Genomic DNA, 14,878 nt, shown 5'->3' on the forward strand with positions numbered 1-14,878 from the left:
GACTATAACAAAGGTATGGAGGTTATACATGAACAATACAATCAGATCTTGCATATGCTTGGAAAAACTAATCTGCAGGGAACACAAGTTATGAGTACTAGCACACAGGGCCAAGTCAGTGGCAGTGGTAACTCAATACAAAGCTCCAACACTGCAGGTAATAGTTTCAAGCTCACAGTAGGAACACATGATTGGATTGTAGACTCTGGAGCCACCAACCATATGACCTATAAGTCTGATATGTTAGTACAAAAGGAGTCCATACCTCTTAACAACTGTAATCAAGTTTATTTACCTAATGGAGATACAACTATTGTTACCCATACAGGGTCTTGCAATATCACAGAACATGACAGTGTTGACAATGTGTTAGTCATACCAAAATTCAAAAACAATCTTCTATCTGTCTCCAAACTCACTCAAGATCTCAATTGTTCAGTTTCTTTCTTTCCTAATTTTTTTGTTTTTCAGGATCTTTACAATGGGCAGGTGAAGGTGATTGGTAGAGAATCTAATGGTCTCTACTTCCTCCCTGCTCCAAAACAAATAAAAGAGTCTACTACTCACATTCAATCACACAATGCTCAGGATAACACTAACTCAGCAAGTCCTTCTGTTCTACTGTGGCATCAAAGGCTGGGACATACCTCTTCAAGTGTGTTAGCACGTGTTATTCCTTTTTCTTCCAAGCATACCTCAGTAGAAATTCAGGATTGTACTATCTGTCCATCAGCCAAACAACACAGATTACCTTTTCCTCATAGTACCTCTGTATCATCATCACCTTTCCAATTGTTACATATTGATGTTTGGGGTCCTTTTAAATTTCCTACATATGATGGGAATAGATTCTTTGTTACAATTGTTGATGATTGTACAAGAATGTTGTGGTTGTTTTTAATAAAGCTGAAAAGTGATGTGTTTGTCATTCTACAAAACTTCTGTAAATTGGTTCATAATCAGTTTGATGTGTCAGTTAAGGCCATTAGAACAGACAATGGTACAGAATTTGTGAATGCTGAATGTCATCACTTATGTACTTCACTGGGGATAGTACATCAAAGAACTTGTATCCATACTCCTCAGCAAAATGGTATTGCTGAGAGGAAGCACAAACATATACTTGAGGTTGCCAGAGCAATCAAATTTCAAGGGCACATTCCTCTTAGATTTTGGGGTCATTGCATCTTAAGTGCGGCTTATATTATTAATAGGTTGCCTACTCCAGTTCTAAATGGGAAGTCACCATATGAAGTTTTACATAAGTGCAAACCATCACTACATCATATGAGAGTGATTGGATGCCTATGCTTTGCCAAAAATATGTATATCAGTGATAAGTTTCAGTCAAGAGGTGTTGTTGCAATTCATATGGGGTACAGTGAACAAACTAAAGGCTACATTCTCTATGACATAAAGGACAAACATTTCTTTCTCAGTAGAGATATTGTATTTAAGGAAATTGTATTTCCTTTTTCACTCCCTCCTTCAACTGCCTGGAAACTATTTCCTACAACTATTAGTCCTGCTGAAGAGGTTTTAGGTAGTGTACCAGAACCTGCAGCTCCTGAATCCTCTTATACTCCCACAATTCCTACTCAGCCTGCTACACCAAGGAGGTCTTTAAGAACAAGTAGTACTCCACTATGGATGAAAGATTATGTGGCATCTGTCCAAAGAATCCCTGCTTATGCCAAGCCATTATACTCCATTGATCAGTATCTTGGATATGATCATTTGTCTGCTAATTACCAAGCATATATGTCCTCTTTTGGGACTGATATTGAACCATCAAGTTTTGAAGAAGCATGCAAGGATCCTAGATGGGTTGATGCAATGCAGGCTGAAATCAGTGCTTTAGAGTGCAACAACACCTGGCAGGTTGTACCTCTGCCTTATGGTAAGACAGTTATTGGGTGCAGATGGATTTTCATGATCAAGTACCAAGCTAATGGTCAGATTGAAAGGTAAGGCCAGATTAGTGGCTAAGGGGTATAATCAGAGGGAAGGACTAGATTATCAAGAGACATTCTCTCCTGTTGTCAAGATGGTGACAGTTAGGAGTGTTTTAGCACTTGCTGCAGCAGGTAACGGGCATGTACACCAGATGGATGTGTATAATGCTTTTTTGCAGGGAGATTTATATGATGAAGTATGTATGACACTACCACAAGGTTTCCAGCTGCCACAGGGATTTACTGGGTAGGGGGAGAAGCCGGTGTGTAAGCTCATTAAATCCCTCTATGGCCTTAAGCAAGCTCCCAGGCAGTGGAATGTTAAGCTCACTGAAGCTCTCATAAAGTCAGGATTTGTACAGAGTCATCTTGATTATTCACTGTTCACTAAAAGAGTTGGGACTGCTTTAGGAATAATCTTAGTGTATGTTGATGATATGATGATAACAGGTAATGACCTCAATCTGATACAGGAGACTAAACAGACCTTGCAAGATACATTCAAAATGAAGGACCTTGGAGATCTTAAGTATTTCCTAGGGATAGAGTTTGCCAGGTCACATGAGGGAATAGTTATGCATCAGAGGAAGTATAGTCTTGAGATTGTTTCTGAGGCTGGGTTGAGTGCAGCAAAACCTGCTACTACACCACTTGATCCTTTTGTGCAATTAACTACTAAGGAATATGATGAGGTGAATGATAGAGGTCACACTGACAAATTACTAGAAGATCCTAGTGTATACAGAAGGTTAATTGGCAAACTTCTGTATTTGACTGTTACCAGGCCAGACATATCCTTTGCAACCCAGACATTAAGCCAGTTCCTTCAACAGCCAAAACAGTCACATCTTAATGCAGCACTGAAAGTAGTAAGGTACATAAAAGGACAAGCAGGGTTAGGAATACTATTATCCAGCAAAGGTGGCAATCAGATAAAAGTTTATTGTGTTTCGGATTGGGCTACGTGCCCACATACTAGAAGATCAGTGACTGGATTTCTAGTGAAACTTGGAGACTCACTCATTTCATGGAAGTCTAAGAAGCAGGTAACTGTATCCAGAAGCTCAGCAGAAGCTGCGTGCAAAAGCATGGCAACCTCAGTAGCTGAGGTGGTATGGATAGTTGGGTTGTTCAAAGAGTTAGGAGCAGAAGTTGAAACTCCAGTGGTTCTTTACAGTGACAGCAAATCAGCAATTCAGATAGCTGCAAATCCAGTACATCATGAGAGAACAAAACATATAGAGCTAGATTGTCATTTCATAAGAGAGAAGATTCAACAAGGAGTGGTTGAAACAAGACATTTGAATACAAAAGAGCAAATAGCTGATCTTCTTACTAAAGGTCTAGGCAGGTCACAACATGAATATTTACTATCCAAGTTTGGTGTATTGAACTTGTTCATACCCTCAAACTTGAGGGGGAGTATTAGAGAAAGGGTTACTTAGCAAATATTGGGGACTAAATTGTAATTAATGAAAGTTAGAAGTATTAGTTTGTAAGTTGTAGAAATTGTTAGAAAGTTAGTTAGGAAAAGTTAGTTACGGAATATTGTATATAAACACATGTATGGTGATGGCTAAAGGTGTTCAAGAAAAAATAAAAATTGTGCTTAATAAACTTCATCTTCTTCTCTCTTAGCTTGAATAAGAAATATTCTTCAATGGTGAAATCTAACAATAAAGCTCATCTTTGACATCTCCATTAAATTCGTAGATCACCAGTGTGACTTTATTTGACATGAATTTCTTGAGTTCAGAAAACAAAGCTCGGTTCTTATCGATTGTTTTAACGAGCACCACGAACCCATTGACTATTGTAATAACAATGACTATTGAGCTTAAAATTTCCATGGATTTTATGCTTAAGCAATAGAGTATGACAGAATTTTGTTTTCTTATTATTTATAAAGAGGGAAAAACNTATCGAAAAGGCAAAAGACCCAAGAAGCTGTTGTTATTCCTGAAAATAAGTAGCACTACATTTTCTTAATTATTTTCTTAATTTTTATTTATTTATTGTCACATATTTATTTATATAATCTATATAAAGGATGATATGAAAAAGTTGATGTGACATACTTCTTTGATCAGGATTTCTAATTATCATTTTTCTTATATTTTTGGGAATTTCCTCTTTATTTTAGTATTTAAAAATATTACATTAAATTAATGTTAATCTATTTATATTATTCCTAAAATTAATATAGTAATTATAGAAAATTGGTTGGTTTCTTCTTCATTGAAACATAAACGTTATTTTTTTTCTTTAATTAGACCTCATTATGTAATCATCATTTAATTAATTATTAATTAACTTTATTCTTTAAAAAAAAATCACCTTTTTAATCTATCCATATTTAGGATATTCTTCACCATTATTATTTATCTCTTCTCCTAAAATTATTTTACTTTCTTTGTATTGCTTATGTTTCTATAAGAAAATGTAGAAATCAATGCAATAGTTATGGAGTTTAAAAGGTAAGTTTCTATTAGAGAAAGGGTTACTTAGCAAATATTGGGGACTAAATTGTAATTAATGAAAGTTAGAAGTATTAGTTTGTAAGTTGTAGAAATTGTTAGGAAGTTAGTTAGGAAAAGTTAGTTACGGAATAGTGTATATAAACACATGTATGGTGATGGCTAAAGGTATCAAGAAAAATAAAAATTGTGCTTAATAAACTTCATCTTCTTCTCTCTTAGCTTGAATAAGAAATATTCTTCAATGGTGAAATCTAACAGTTTCATTGCAATTTAATAAATACAAAAATGTGAAAAGTCATTATATTTGATGACATTTACCATACGAGTTATTATACTTTGTAGTTACATAATATTTGGACATATAAATATAAGAAACATTGCAAATGATTGAGAAGCTCTCAAAATATAAAATCATAATTCAAGATTCACATTTCATAAACACTCACGTCTTTTAACAAATCCTTCTGAAAATGCATAAATAGAAAAAAATAGATATTCTTATCATCAATATATATAAAAGAAAATAGATTAGGAGGAAGTGTTACTTGGAGACTCAAATTTTTTTTCTTTTATATGAAATGATGGTAAGAATATCTATCTTCTTTTATTTATGCATTTTTCAAAAGGAATTTATTAAAAGATATGAGTTTTTATGAAATGTGAACCTTGAATTATGATTTTATATTTTGCAGGAGAAAGTGTTGCTTGGAGTTTCAACCTAAAAAGGTTGCTAAAGAATTCACACATACCAAAAGAAGTGAGAATATCTATTTTCTTTTCTATATACATTTTTCAAAAGTAACATATTAATAGACGTGAGTATCTATAAAATGTGAACTAGAAACTATAATTTTATATTTTGCAGGAGGAAGTGTTATTTGGAGTCTCAACCTAAAAGACACATTTTGTAAATCAATAACAAAAAAAGGTTACTCATAAATTCACTCATAACAAAAGAAGTGAGAATATTTATTTTCTTTTCTATATACATTTTTCAAAAGTAGCATATTAAAAGACATGAGTATCTATAAAATGTGAACTATAAACTATAATTTTATATTTTTGTAGGAACAAATGTAAATTCAAGTTCGAAGTAAATGTTTTAGAAGCCAATAAACAAAAAAAAATGTTGCTAAAAAAATTCATATAGTAAAAGAGGTTGTTCGTTAATTATATTATGAATTGTTATTCTTTTAATCATGTACTTATCTTTTATCCTTCGTAGTTGCCAGAGAAAAAGGAAGTAAAAAGAGAACAAGACACCAAAGAGAGTTTGCTTCAGTATATTTTATTATATAATTTCATAAGGCACAATGGATATGATCGTAATCAGAAAACTTTTCATTGTACAATTTTAAGAAAATAATTGTTATTTTAAAATGAAAAATAATTTATGAAAATTGGAGTTGTGTAATGCAAATTCCAATTACTTTTGACTTTTTGCCAATAATTTGGATTGAAAATACTTTTTTATTATTTCTCAAGTTTTTAAAAATTCTGAGTTAAATTTTAAAATTTTGTAGTCAAAATGTGTTTTTCCAAAGTTGAAATCCAAAAACAAAAAAAAAAAAGATCAAATGCCTCCTTTAGTTACTTATCGGATAGGAATTTAGGGGTGTACATGACCGAGTTCGTTCGGGTTTTTCAAATATCAAACCAAATCATCTGTGTAAAATTTTTAAATTTATAAACCAAATCAAACTAATAAAATTTGGATTTTTTTGGGTTTTTCAACCTCGAGTTGGTTCGGGTTTTTCAAATACCAAACCAAACCATTGTGTCGAATTTTTAAATTTATAAATCAAACCAAACTAATAAACCTCGGATTTTTTCGGTAAAGTTTGCATACAAACATACAATTAACTTGTGCTCCAAATATTTCTTTAGTCCAACCAAAATACAATTATCTAAGGTGTACATGACCGGGTTGGTTCGGGTTTTTCAAATATCAAACCAAACCATTTGTGTAAAAAATTTAAATTTATAAACCAAACCAAACTAATAAAATTCGGATTTTTTGGGGTATTTCAACCTTGGGCTGGTTCGGATTTTTCAAATACCAAACCAAACCATTGTGTTGAATTTTTAAATTTATAAATCAAATCAAATCAAATTAGTAAACCTCAGATTTTTTGGTAAAGTTTGCATACAAACATACAATTAACTTGTGCTCCAAATACTTTTTTAGTCCAACCAAAATACAATTATCTAAGATGTTTCTTAAGAAAATAACACAAAATATGAGATGAATACTGATGACACTAAAATATTCAATAAAAAATAATAATGAAATCATCATATAAAATAAATATTGCAAAGTCATAATAAAAATGATCATAATTTAAAAGTACTAAATCATGCTAAAATAAGTTTACTAAGTATTAGTTACATTACTAAATATTTAAGAAAAATGAAAATTAGATTATGTATTTTAATTGTCTAAACCAATGTAAAACTAAAGAATAAATATTCAATATTATTGTCATTCTTAGTGTTGAATTGATTTCTTTTTGCATTAGTATTAATTTGATTTTGATTTAAGTTTTATTATAATTATCAAATCTATGAACTATAATCTTTATTGGACCATTTCGAATTCTAAGTTTTAAACTTGAAATAATATATTAAAAGATAAAAACTATGAAATAGTATAAGAAATATTTTAAAATTATATCAAAGTAAATATTTTTAGGTATAAAATAAATTTTAAAATTACATATATAATGTTGAGTTGATTTGGTCTCGAGTTGGTTTTTTTAGTTAAAACCAAACCAACCCAAATATAGTTGGGTTTTTTTTTCCAATACCAAACCAAGTCAAACCAAACCACTAGTTGGGTTTTTTTTCGATTTGACTCGATTTGAGGTTTGGTTTAGTTTTCGGTTCAGTTTTGTACACCCCTAGATAGGATGAGAGAGATATGAATTTGTAAAGAAATGAAAAAATACGTATAGTTTAAATTTTTAAATTATTTCTTACCATATACATCATTATTTTTCTAACAAAAGTTTAGTTTCTTATTGTTCATTGTTTTTCTGTTTCTTTTTTTAAATTTAAGTCATGAAAACTTAAAATGGTAGAATGGTCAAAAGAAGGTCTAATGATAAATTAAGTTTTCACAATTCAGTGATATTTGATGAAATCATAAAAAAATTAATATTTTCAAACTTAGTCTAACTTACTTGAGGCATGTAAAACAAAGAGAATATGTCTTAAAATAAATATTAGCCATCATGTATTCTAAGTACAACTTTAATTATTTATTTCTTATGTTTCTTCGTTTTTTAATTTTTTATTTTCAAGTTTAAATAACTAATTTAAATAGGTTGTTTGTATCTATATTGAAATGCTTTTCACCAATACTTCGATATAAAGTTTTGTATAGAATGTTAAAAGAATTATAAAAATATGATAGAATCATGAATGATATTTTTTACGTAGTATATTTTGTAGTGACTCTAGAAGTAATTATTAAATACATTATGATTTAGCTAAAATTTACACTCAAGCAAAAGTAATTACTTATTTTATAAATTTCAAAATAAATGAAAGGAAAAATTATGTATAGATAAACATGTATATAAATAGTTCAATTTATTGAATCAAATTTTCTTTTCGTTACAAAAATAAGGAGCATAAGTTTAGCGATATAAAAACTATTTTTAGAAGATAAAAGACTCTTAAACGATTTAAAATTATAAAAGATACAAAACTCAAGTACTAATAATAAACTAAATTAAAACTTTGAAATCTGAAATATATAGTCGTTAGGATGTCACTATAAATTAAAAATATATAGAATATTTTAAGTACTCAACTATTCTAAAAAGTTATTTAGTGAATTTAACGAGTTATTATGACCGCGCAAAGCGCAGCTAAGCTCACTAGTTCTTCAATATTCTTGAAACTTACTTCCTCCATCCCAATTTAAGCGTCTTACTTTCTCTTTTTGTCTATTCCAAAAAAAGTCTCTGTTTTTCAACTCCAACACTCTACTTGACAAGTTTAAGACCACATAAGATTTAAAAGATAACATACATTTTTAATTTAAGACCACAAAATTCGAAAAAATCTCACTTTATTTCTTATACCCGTGTCCAATCAAACCAAGACACTTGAATTGGGACGGAGATAGTAGTAAATTGTGATAAGAAATTACTGGAGATACTTTCATATATATACAATACACACATGTAGTTTCCGTCTCTAACAATACATATCAGAACATAGCGTTACAAAGCACAAAACTAGATAGACATTGATATCCTCCGGACAATAGCAGCTTGCTGATATGCAAATCAATCCATCCGTACTACAATGGTTTAGCTTCTTCTGACTAGAAGTTCACAAGTCCGATGAATGGTTCAGCTGCTCGGAGATCACATCTAGGTGGATGGTACATAAAGATGAAGTTAAAAATATGAAAAAGACGAAGAATCTCAGGAAAATGAATGAAGTACACCGCGAAAGGAAGTAGCTAGAGAGAACTCAAAAACCATAATGTTATATAAAAATGACATTGTTAGTTAAATTATTTCTTGACAAGTATGTTGTCGATGCAATATGTAGCACAATTGGCATAGCTTAAAAGTTATGTTATTGATCAATCTTCCCCACAAAGGTAGGAGTAAGGTGTGCGTACATCCTATCCTTTCCATACCTTAATTACTTGTGGGATTACATAAGGTAGGGGGGTCACGAACATCGTTTATTCTGCACACCTGAGCTTTAATATGCAAGGAAGATATGTTTTTTAATATGCAAAAGCATGAAAATAATGAATAAAATCACTTACCATCATCATTTGTCTTTCTTCAAGATATGAACTTGGATTGACATCCCATAATATTCTTCTGATTCTTCTTTAATCTTCACAGCTGAATTGCAAACAGAATCACTACAATCAATAACTTTTATCAATCGCAATAATGTAGTTCCCATTAAGGTATCCGGGATCTCTTCAAGCTTGGAACAACTTTTTACAACTAGACATTCAAGCCAAGGAAATGATTCCTCTGAGCAACTCCATTTGGTCATAAAAACACGATGTAATTTCAAAACCTTGAGTTGATCAAACGTGTAATCACTGAGATCCCACTGTTTTTCCCCTGCAAAGTATATCTCGGATAATTTAAGAGTCTCAAGGTATTCCAACTCTGCAATACTTGAAACTAATTCATCCGTTAGGAAAATTTCACTGAGGGACAAACACTTGAGACGCGAGGGGAAAATAATATCCAAATTATTCATCAATGAAGAGCTTGAGTAATCAGAAACATGATCTCCAAATTCATTAATGTGGAGCCTGAGTTCTTCAAGATTTGGAAACTTGTCCCAAAACTTTCGAGTCATGTCAGCCACAGACATAGAACACAGCCCAAGAGTCTTCAAGTTATCTAACACAATATCATCTTCTTCCCATATTGTAATGGGAAATTCGTTTATGTCCACATGCCTCAACTTTGACATTTTCCATATAGCTGGGGATATCATTATATAAGATGAACGAACCCGCAAAGTTTGTAGATGAAGTAGGTGTGACACCCATTTGAAATCAAATGCTTTAACAAAAATTGCAAGGTACCTCAAGTGAGCTAGTGACTGAAATGCAGTAGGCAAAGAATTGTCCAAGTAGATATCCAATAAATGTAAAACCCGAACAAGTCTTAAGTTATTAAGCAAACGGAAAGGATTCTTACTGTCCAATATACTGAATTTCGGATGAACAATGAACTCTTGATCACTTTCCTTGAAATCACTTGTCATAGTACGGTCTTGTATGTACATGCATAACCTTTGTTCTTCGGGTTGATCTGGATAATTATACGGCACTATGAGCTGCATGAACTTTTCTTGTGTAATTTTTCTCAAGCAAAACTCACGGACTTGATCAAGAACTATGCAGCATTTCATTTTACCATTCAATCTTGTTTTAGAAACCATTACGAGGTTTCTGCCAACAAGATCACGCAAGCAAATATCTGATAATTCTTCTAGATCCAACGTGTCAATGCTCTGCACAAACTCCTCAGCTATCCACCGCTTGAGTAGATCAGACACTGGAATTTCGTAATCTTTAGGAAACAATCCCATGTAGAGAAGGCAAGGCTTTAAATGGTCTGGTAAATGGTCATAACTTGATTGTATCGTCTTCATGATCATCTCCTTGTCAGAAACATGAGAACTTATATCATATGCAACCTTAAGCCACGAAAACGCTTCTCTTTCTTCTGAAAGAATTTCAGCAATCAAGATAATCAAAGAAGGTAATCCTTTGCATTTTTTGGCAACTAGTTGTCCTACATTGACTAGCTCCAAAGGACACGAGTTCCCTCGTTGAAATACTCTCTTCTGCAATAATTCCCAACTCTTTTCATCATTTAAAAATGGAAGAAGATAAGGATCACTATACTTCCTCATATACAGAGCCGACTCTTCATTTCTAGTTGTTACCATTATTCTACTTCCCTTTCCAGAATAAGGAGCACATAATTGAATATCATGCCATGCCTTGCCATCCCATATGTTGTCTAATACAATGAGATATTTTCTTACGGATAGACACTTTCGCAATATGTCTGCAAGATGCTCCACATCAACATACTTATGATGATCATCTGTCATTTGTTTTAGAATGTCAACATACAACTCTCTCCTATTATATGTTTGTGAAACAGAACACCAAGCTCGAACATCAAAATGATCAATAATAGAACGACTATTGTATATATTTCTAGCCAGAGCTGTTTTCCCTAAACCAGCCATTCCAACAATCGAGACAACGTCCAGGTCCTTTTCTCCACTTATCAAATACTTAGTTATATTTTCTGCATCATCATCAAACCCTACTAGTTCTTCGTATATTGATGGATAATAAGGTTCGATGCAAGACTCTTCAGAATTCTCCATATAATTAGCTTGACCTCTTTAACGATCTACATTAAGAAGAATATACTCTAATGATTAACAATGACACATCTAAAGTTTTATGAATGTGAGTATATATGTTCCATTACTATAGTAAAACAAAACATGAAAATTGCGACAAACAATCAAATTAGAAATAATAAAACAATAACATAGTCAGAGTAGAGTAAACACAGATTTTATCACTACTTCGTGGAATTAGCAAGACGGTTTCCAAAAGACCCTTAACTCAAGTGCATCAAATCTAAGTAAAGGAAAAGGAATCTTACGGATACGAGTATATATATTCCATTACTATAGTAAAATAAGACATGAAAATTGTGACAAACAATCAAATTAGAAATAACAAAACAATAACATTGCCAGAGTAGAGTATACGCAGATCTTATCACTACTTCGTGGAGGTAGAAAGATGGTTTCCAAAAGACCTCAACTCAAGTGCATTAAATCTAAGTAAAGAAAAAGGAATCTTACGAATACAAGTATATATATTCCATTACTATAGTAAAATAAGACATGAAAATTGCGACAAACAATCAAATTAGAAATAATAAAACAACAACAACATATCTAGTGAAATTCCATCAAATAGGCTGTGGGAAGAATAGAGTGTATGCAGATCTTACCACTACTTCGTGGAGCTAGAGAAACTGTTTTTGAAAAACTCTCGACTCAAGTGCATCAAATCCAAGTAAAATGAAAGGAATCTCACCTTAGAGACCAATAATTGATTGAAAGGATCTATGGGTTCTGTATTGCACAAAATTGAAAAAGAATGGTAGCTAAAAGATAGAACTAGGAGTTCACTTTAAAAGTATATGATGAGATTAGATCCAACCCAAATTTATCATAGTTTAGACTTTATTGTAAACTAGACATAAGAACTGTGACAAATAATTAAATGAGAAACAGCAAAAAAGGAAAAATAAAATAGAAAACTAATAAGGAATATATCTCACCTTAGAGTGGAAACAGAGAGATTAATAATTGCTCCAAAGTTCTGTTAATTATTAGAGATTTTTTAATTGAAGGGTCCATTTAAGTCTTGATTTAAGAATATCTAGATTAAACTAGAACAACTTTCACATATAGCAAACATAGAAATTATATTTGTATGTTATAACTATAGTTTGCATAATTGCGCTCCATAACAAAATTTGTATTTGCTATGGAGTTTTTGATTTGTATAATTCGCTACAAACATCTAATTTTATACAAATTGTTCAGTTTTGTATAAATTCATTTATACATTGTAATTTGTATAATAAAATATGTATTTGTATAATTATAAGTGTATCGGACGAAAATACATGAATTTGTATTTGTATATACATTTTTTCTCTCGCTTTATTCAAATACAAACGCATTTTATACATTTTATACCGAAATGTATAAAATGGCTAATTGTATACCGAATCAGATGACAAAAAAAGGGATGTTTGCTGCGAATTACAATTAAAATAAACTATGACTATAACATTTAATTTGAATTAATAATTTGCTATTTCATACAATTTTCCCATTAAACTATTTCCATTTGTTCTCAGACGCTCATTAGATAGATAACTTAATCACATTAAATCTATCTATTTATTAAGATTAAAACATTTGAATTTCTAAATATCAAAATGTTGTATTAAGATTCAGAGGTCGGAATTTGAATATTAAGATCATGCGTTAAGATTCAGACATCGAAATTTAAATACACATTTGAATATTAAGATGTTGCATTAACATCTGAATACTAAATAATTAAGAATATTTGTTTTCAAGTTCGGGATGATTTTAGTATAACTTACATAAATACCATAATGTAAAACCTAAATTACCTTCTATCCCCATTATTTTTGTAATTACATAAATCCCATATTTTTTAGGCATTTCGGATACATAATTAAGGATCCGGATACATTATTGTTGATACAATATGTATTAATTTGTTGCACTTATTAAGGGAAAAAAAAGCTGAAAAATCAAATTAAAATCTTATAGTATCCATATGTTGCACTAATTAAGGGGGAAAATGTAACATCCGACAATTTGAAATAACGATGAAGAGGCTTAGAATTGGAAATAGCCATTTTTGGAAAAAAAAATAATTCAAAATCTGGAAATTTGGCTAAGTATGGAAAATGATGATTTTTTTCGGCCAACTTTGAACAGTTATAACTCCTAGCTCAGGATGATCTAGGTGTAGTTCCAGTTATGGTTGCAAAGTTCATGGATTTATCTTTCCAACGCTGCTGAGTTTCCTCGTTTCCGAGTTCGTATGAGTGAGTTATGCCCTTTCGAAGTTGGGCAGTTGGCAGGGAATCCGTCCGGAAATTTTTAAGGGCATTTTGGTCTTTTCCCTAGCCTTTTCTTTTGGATATATATTAGTGTGTTAGACTGATTTTGATCAGTTTTTCCTCATTTTTAAAGAGTGAAAGTAAGGGTTTGAGAGTGAAGAAGAAAAGAAGAGGAGAGAAAGGAGAAGAAGAAGCAAGTTTTCGTCGAAGATCGTCGTGGATATCGTCGGGGGTGATCCCTTTTATGTATGTGAGTTCATAGTGATGGGTTGATTCTTTTCCCCACACACCAAACTCGTTTATTTTTGAGAAAAGATTGATTATGTTTGATTGAAGTTGTTGGTTGGAATTGTTGAAGTTGTAGTTGTGTTGTGTTGTAGTTCTTGTTGGTTTGGTATATGTTTCCGGTGGTGTTTTTGAGTTGAATCTAGTGTATGTTAAGGGTTTTGATGATCCTAAGTGTTTGGGGGATGAAGCTTTGAGGTTTAGAAGGTTTAGAGTTGGAGAAAAGGAGGAGAAAAGTCAAGTTTTTGGGGAAAAGGGCTGGGGCGTCGCGCCAGCCAGCGCGCCCCAAAAGGGACTCTGAGGTCCAGCCCTTGGGGTGCCGCCCCTACCAGAGCCCCAACCAGACCACTCTGAAGTTTGAGGTCTGGCGCTCCGCGCCTCTCAGAGCGCCAATGTCACGCCCCGAGCCTACACCCTGGGCGGGACCGGCACCCGAAGACCATTTCTGGCCTAAAGCGAACCCTTGGCCTGGCTTTCTTAACTCAGCGGAAACCTAACCCAACAGAATAACTCAATGCAATGCAATATTACAAAACAACTTAACTTATAAAATATGGCCATAAAGGCAACTCGAATCTCAAAATAGAATATTTACATATATACATAGATGAGAGACTCAAAACTAACTGACTGACTGTCTGTGTATGAAGCCTCTAAAATACTGAGATGGATGTTGGGACAGACCCCGCAACATCCTAATAAAACAAAAACTAAGAACACAAAATAATTGAGTCCTCCGAAATGCAAGGAGGCTCACCACTGACTCTGGAGTGCTCAGCTGGATCAACGACGTGCAGGATGCTAATCCGGGGTACCTGTATCTGCATCATAAGACGATGCAGGCCAACTGGCATCAGTACATGGAATGTATGAGTATGCGAGCTGGAAAACTAAGCAACATAGGCTAGAAGGAAATTTGGAAGAAACTGAAAAGTTTACCTTG

At 32.4% G+C, this 14,878-nt stretch overlaps 1 protein-coding gene across 2 annotated transcripts in view; it reads right to left on the minus strand.

Moving 5' to 3' along the window:
• Window positions 1-12,307, minus strand: part of LOC125852050 (putative late blight resistance protein homolog R1A-10) — a 20,673-nt gene extending 8,366 nt beyond the window's left edge. Inside the window, exons 1-3 of one of the 2 annotated variants that reach the window (XM_049531784.1) lie at window positions 12,075-12,307; window positions 9,231-11,370; window positions 8,641-8,820 (exon numbers count right to left, since the gene is read on the minus strand). In XM_049531784.1, coding sequence (XP_049387741.1) covers window positions 9,236-11,344 — 2,109 coding nt within the window. In that variant the 5' untranslated portion in view covers window positions 11,345-11,370; window positions 12,075-12,307 and the 3' untranslated portion in view covers window positions 8,641-8,820; window positions 9,231-9,235. Of the gene's footprint in view, window positions 1-8,640; window positions 8,821-9,230; window positions 11,371-12,074 lie in introns of those variants that run through there. The other variant, XM_049531783.1, reaches the window with a different exon arrangement.
• Between the last annotated feature and the right edge of the window lie 2,571 nt (window positions 12,308-14,878).

The sequence above is a fragment of the Solanum stenotomum genome, unplaced genomic scaffold (assembly GCF_019186545.1).
Source record: "Solanum stenotomum isolate F172 unplaced genomic scaffold, ASM1918654v1 scaffold3185, whole genome shotgun sequence".
Lineage (NCBI taxonomy): Eukaryota > Viridiplantae > Streptophyta > Magnoliopsida > Solanales > Solanaceae > Solanum > Solanum stenotomum.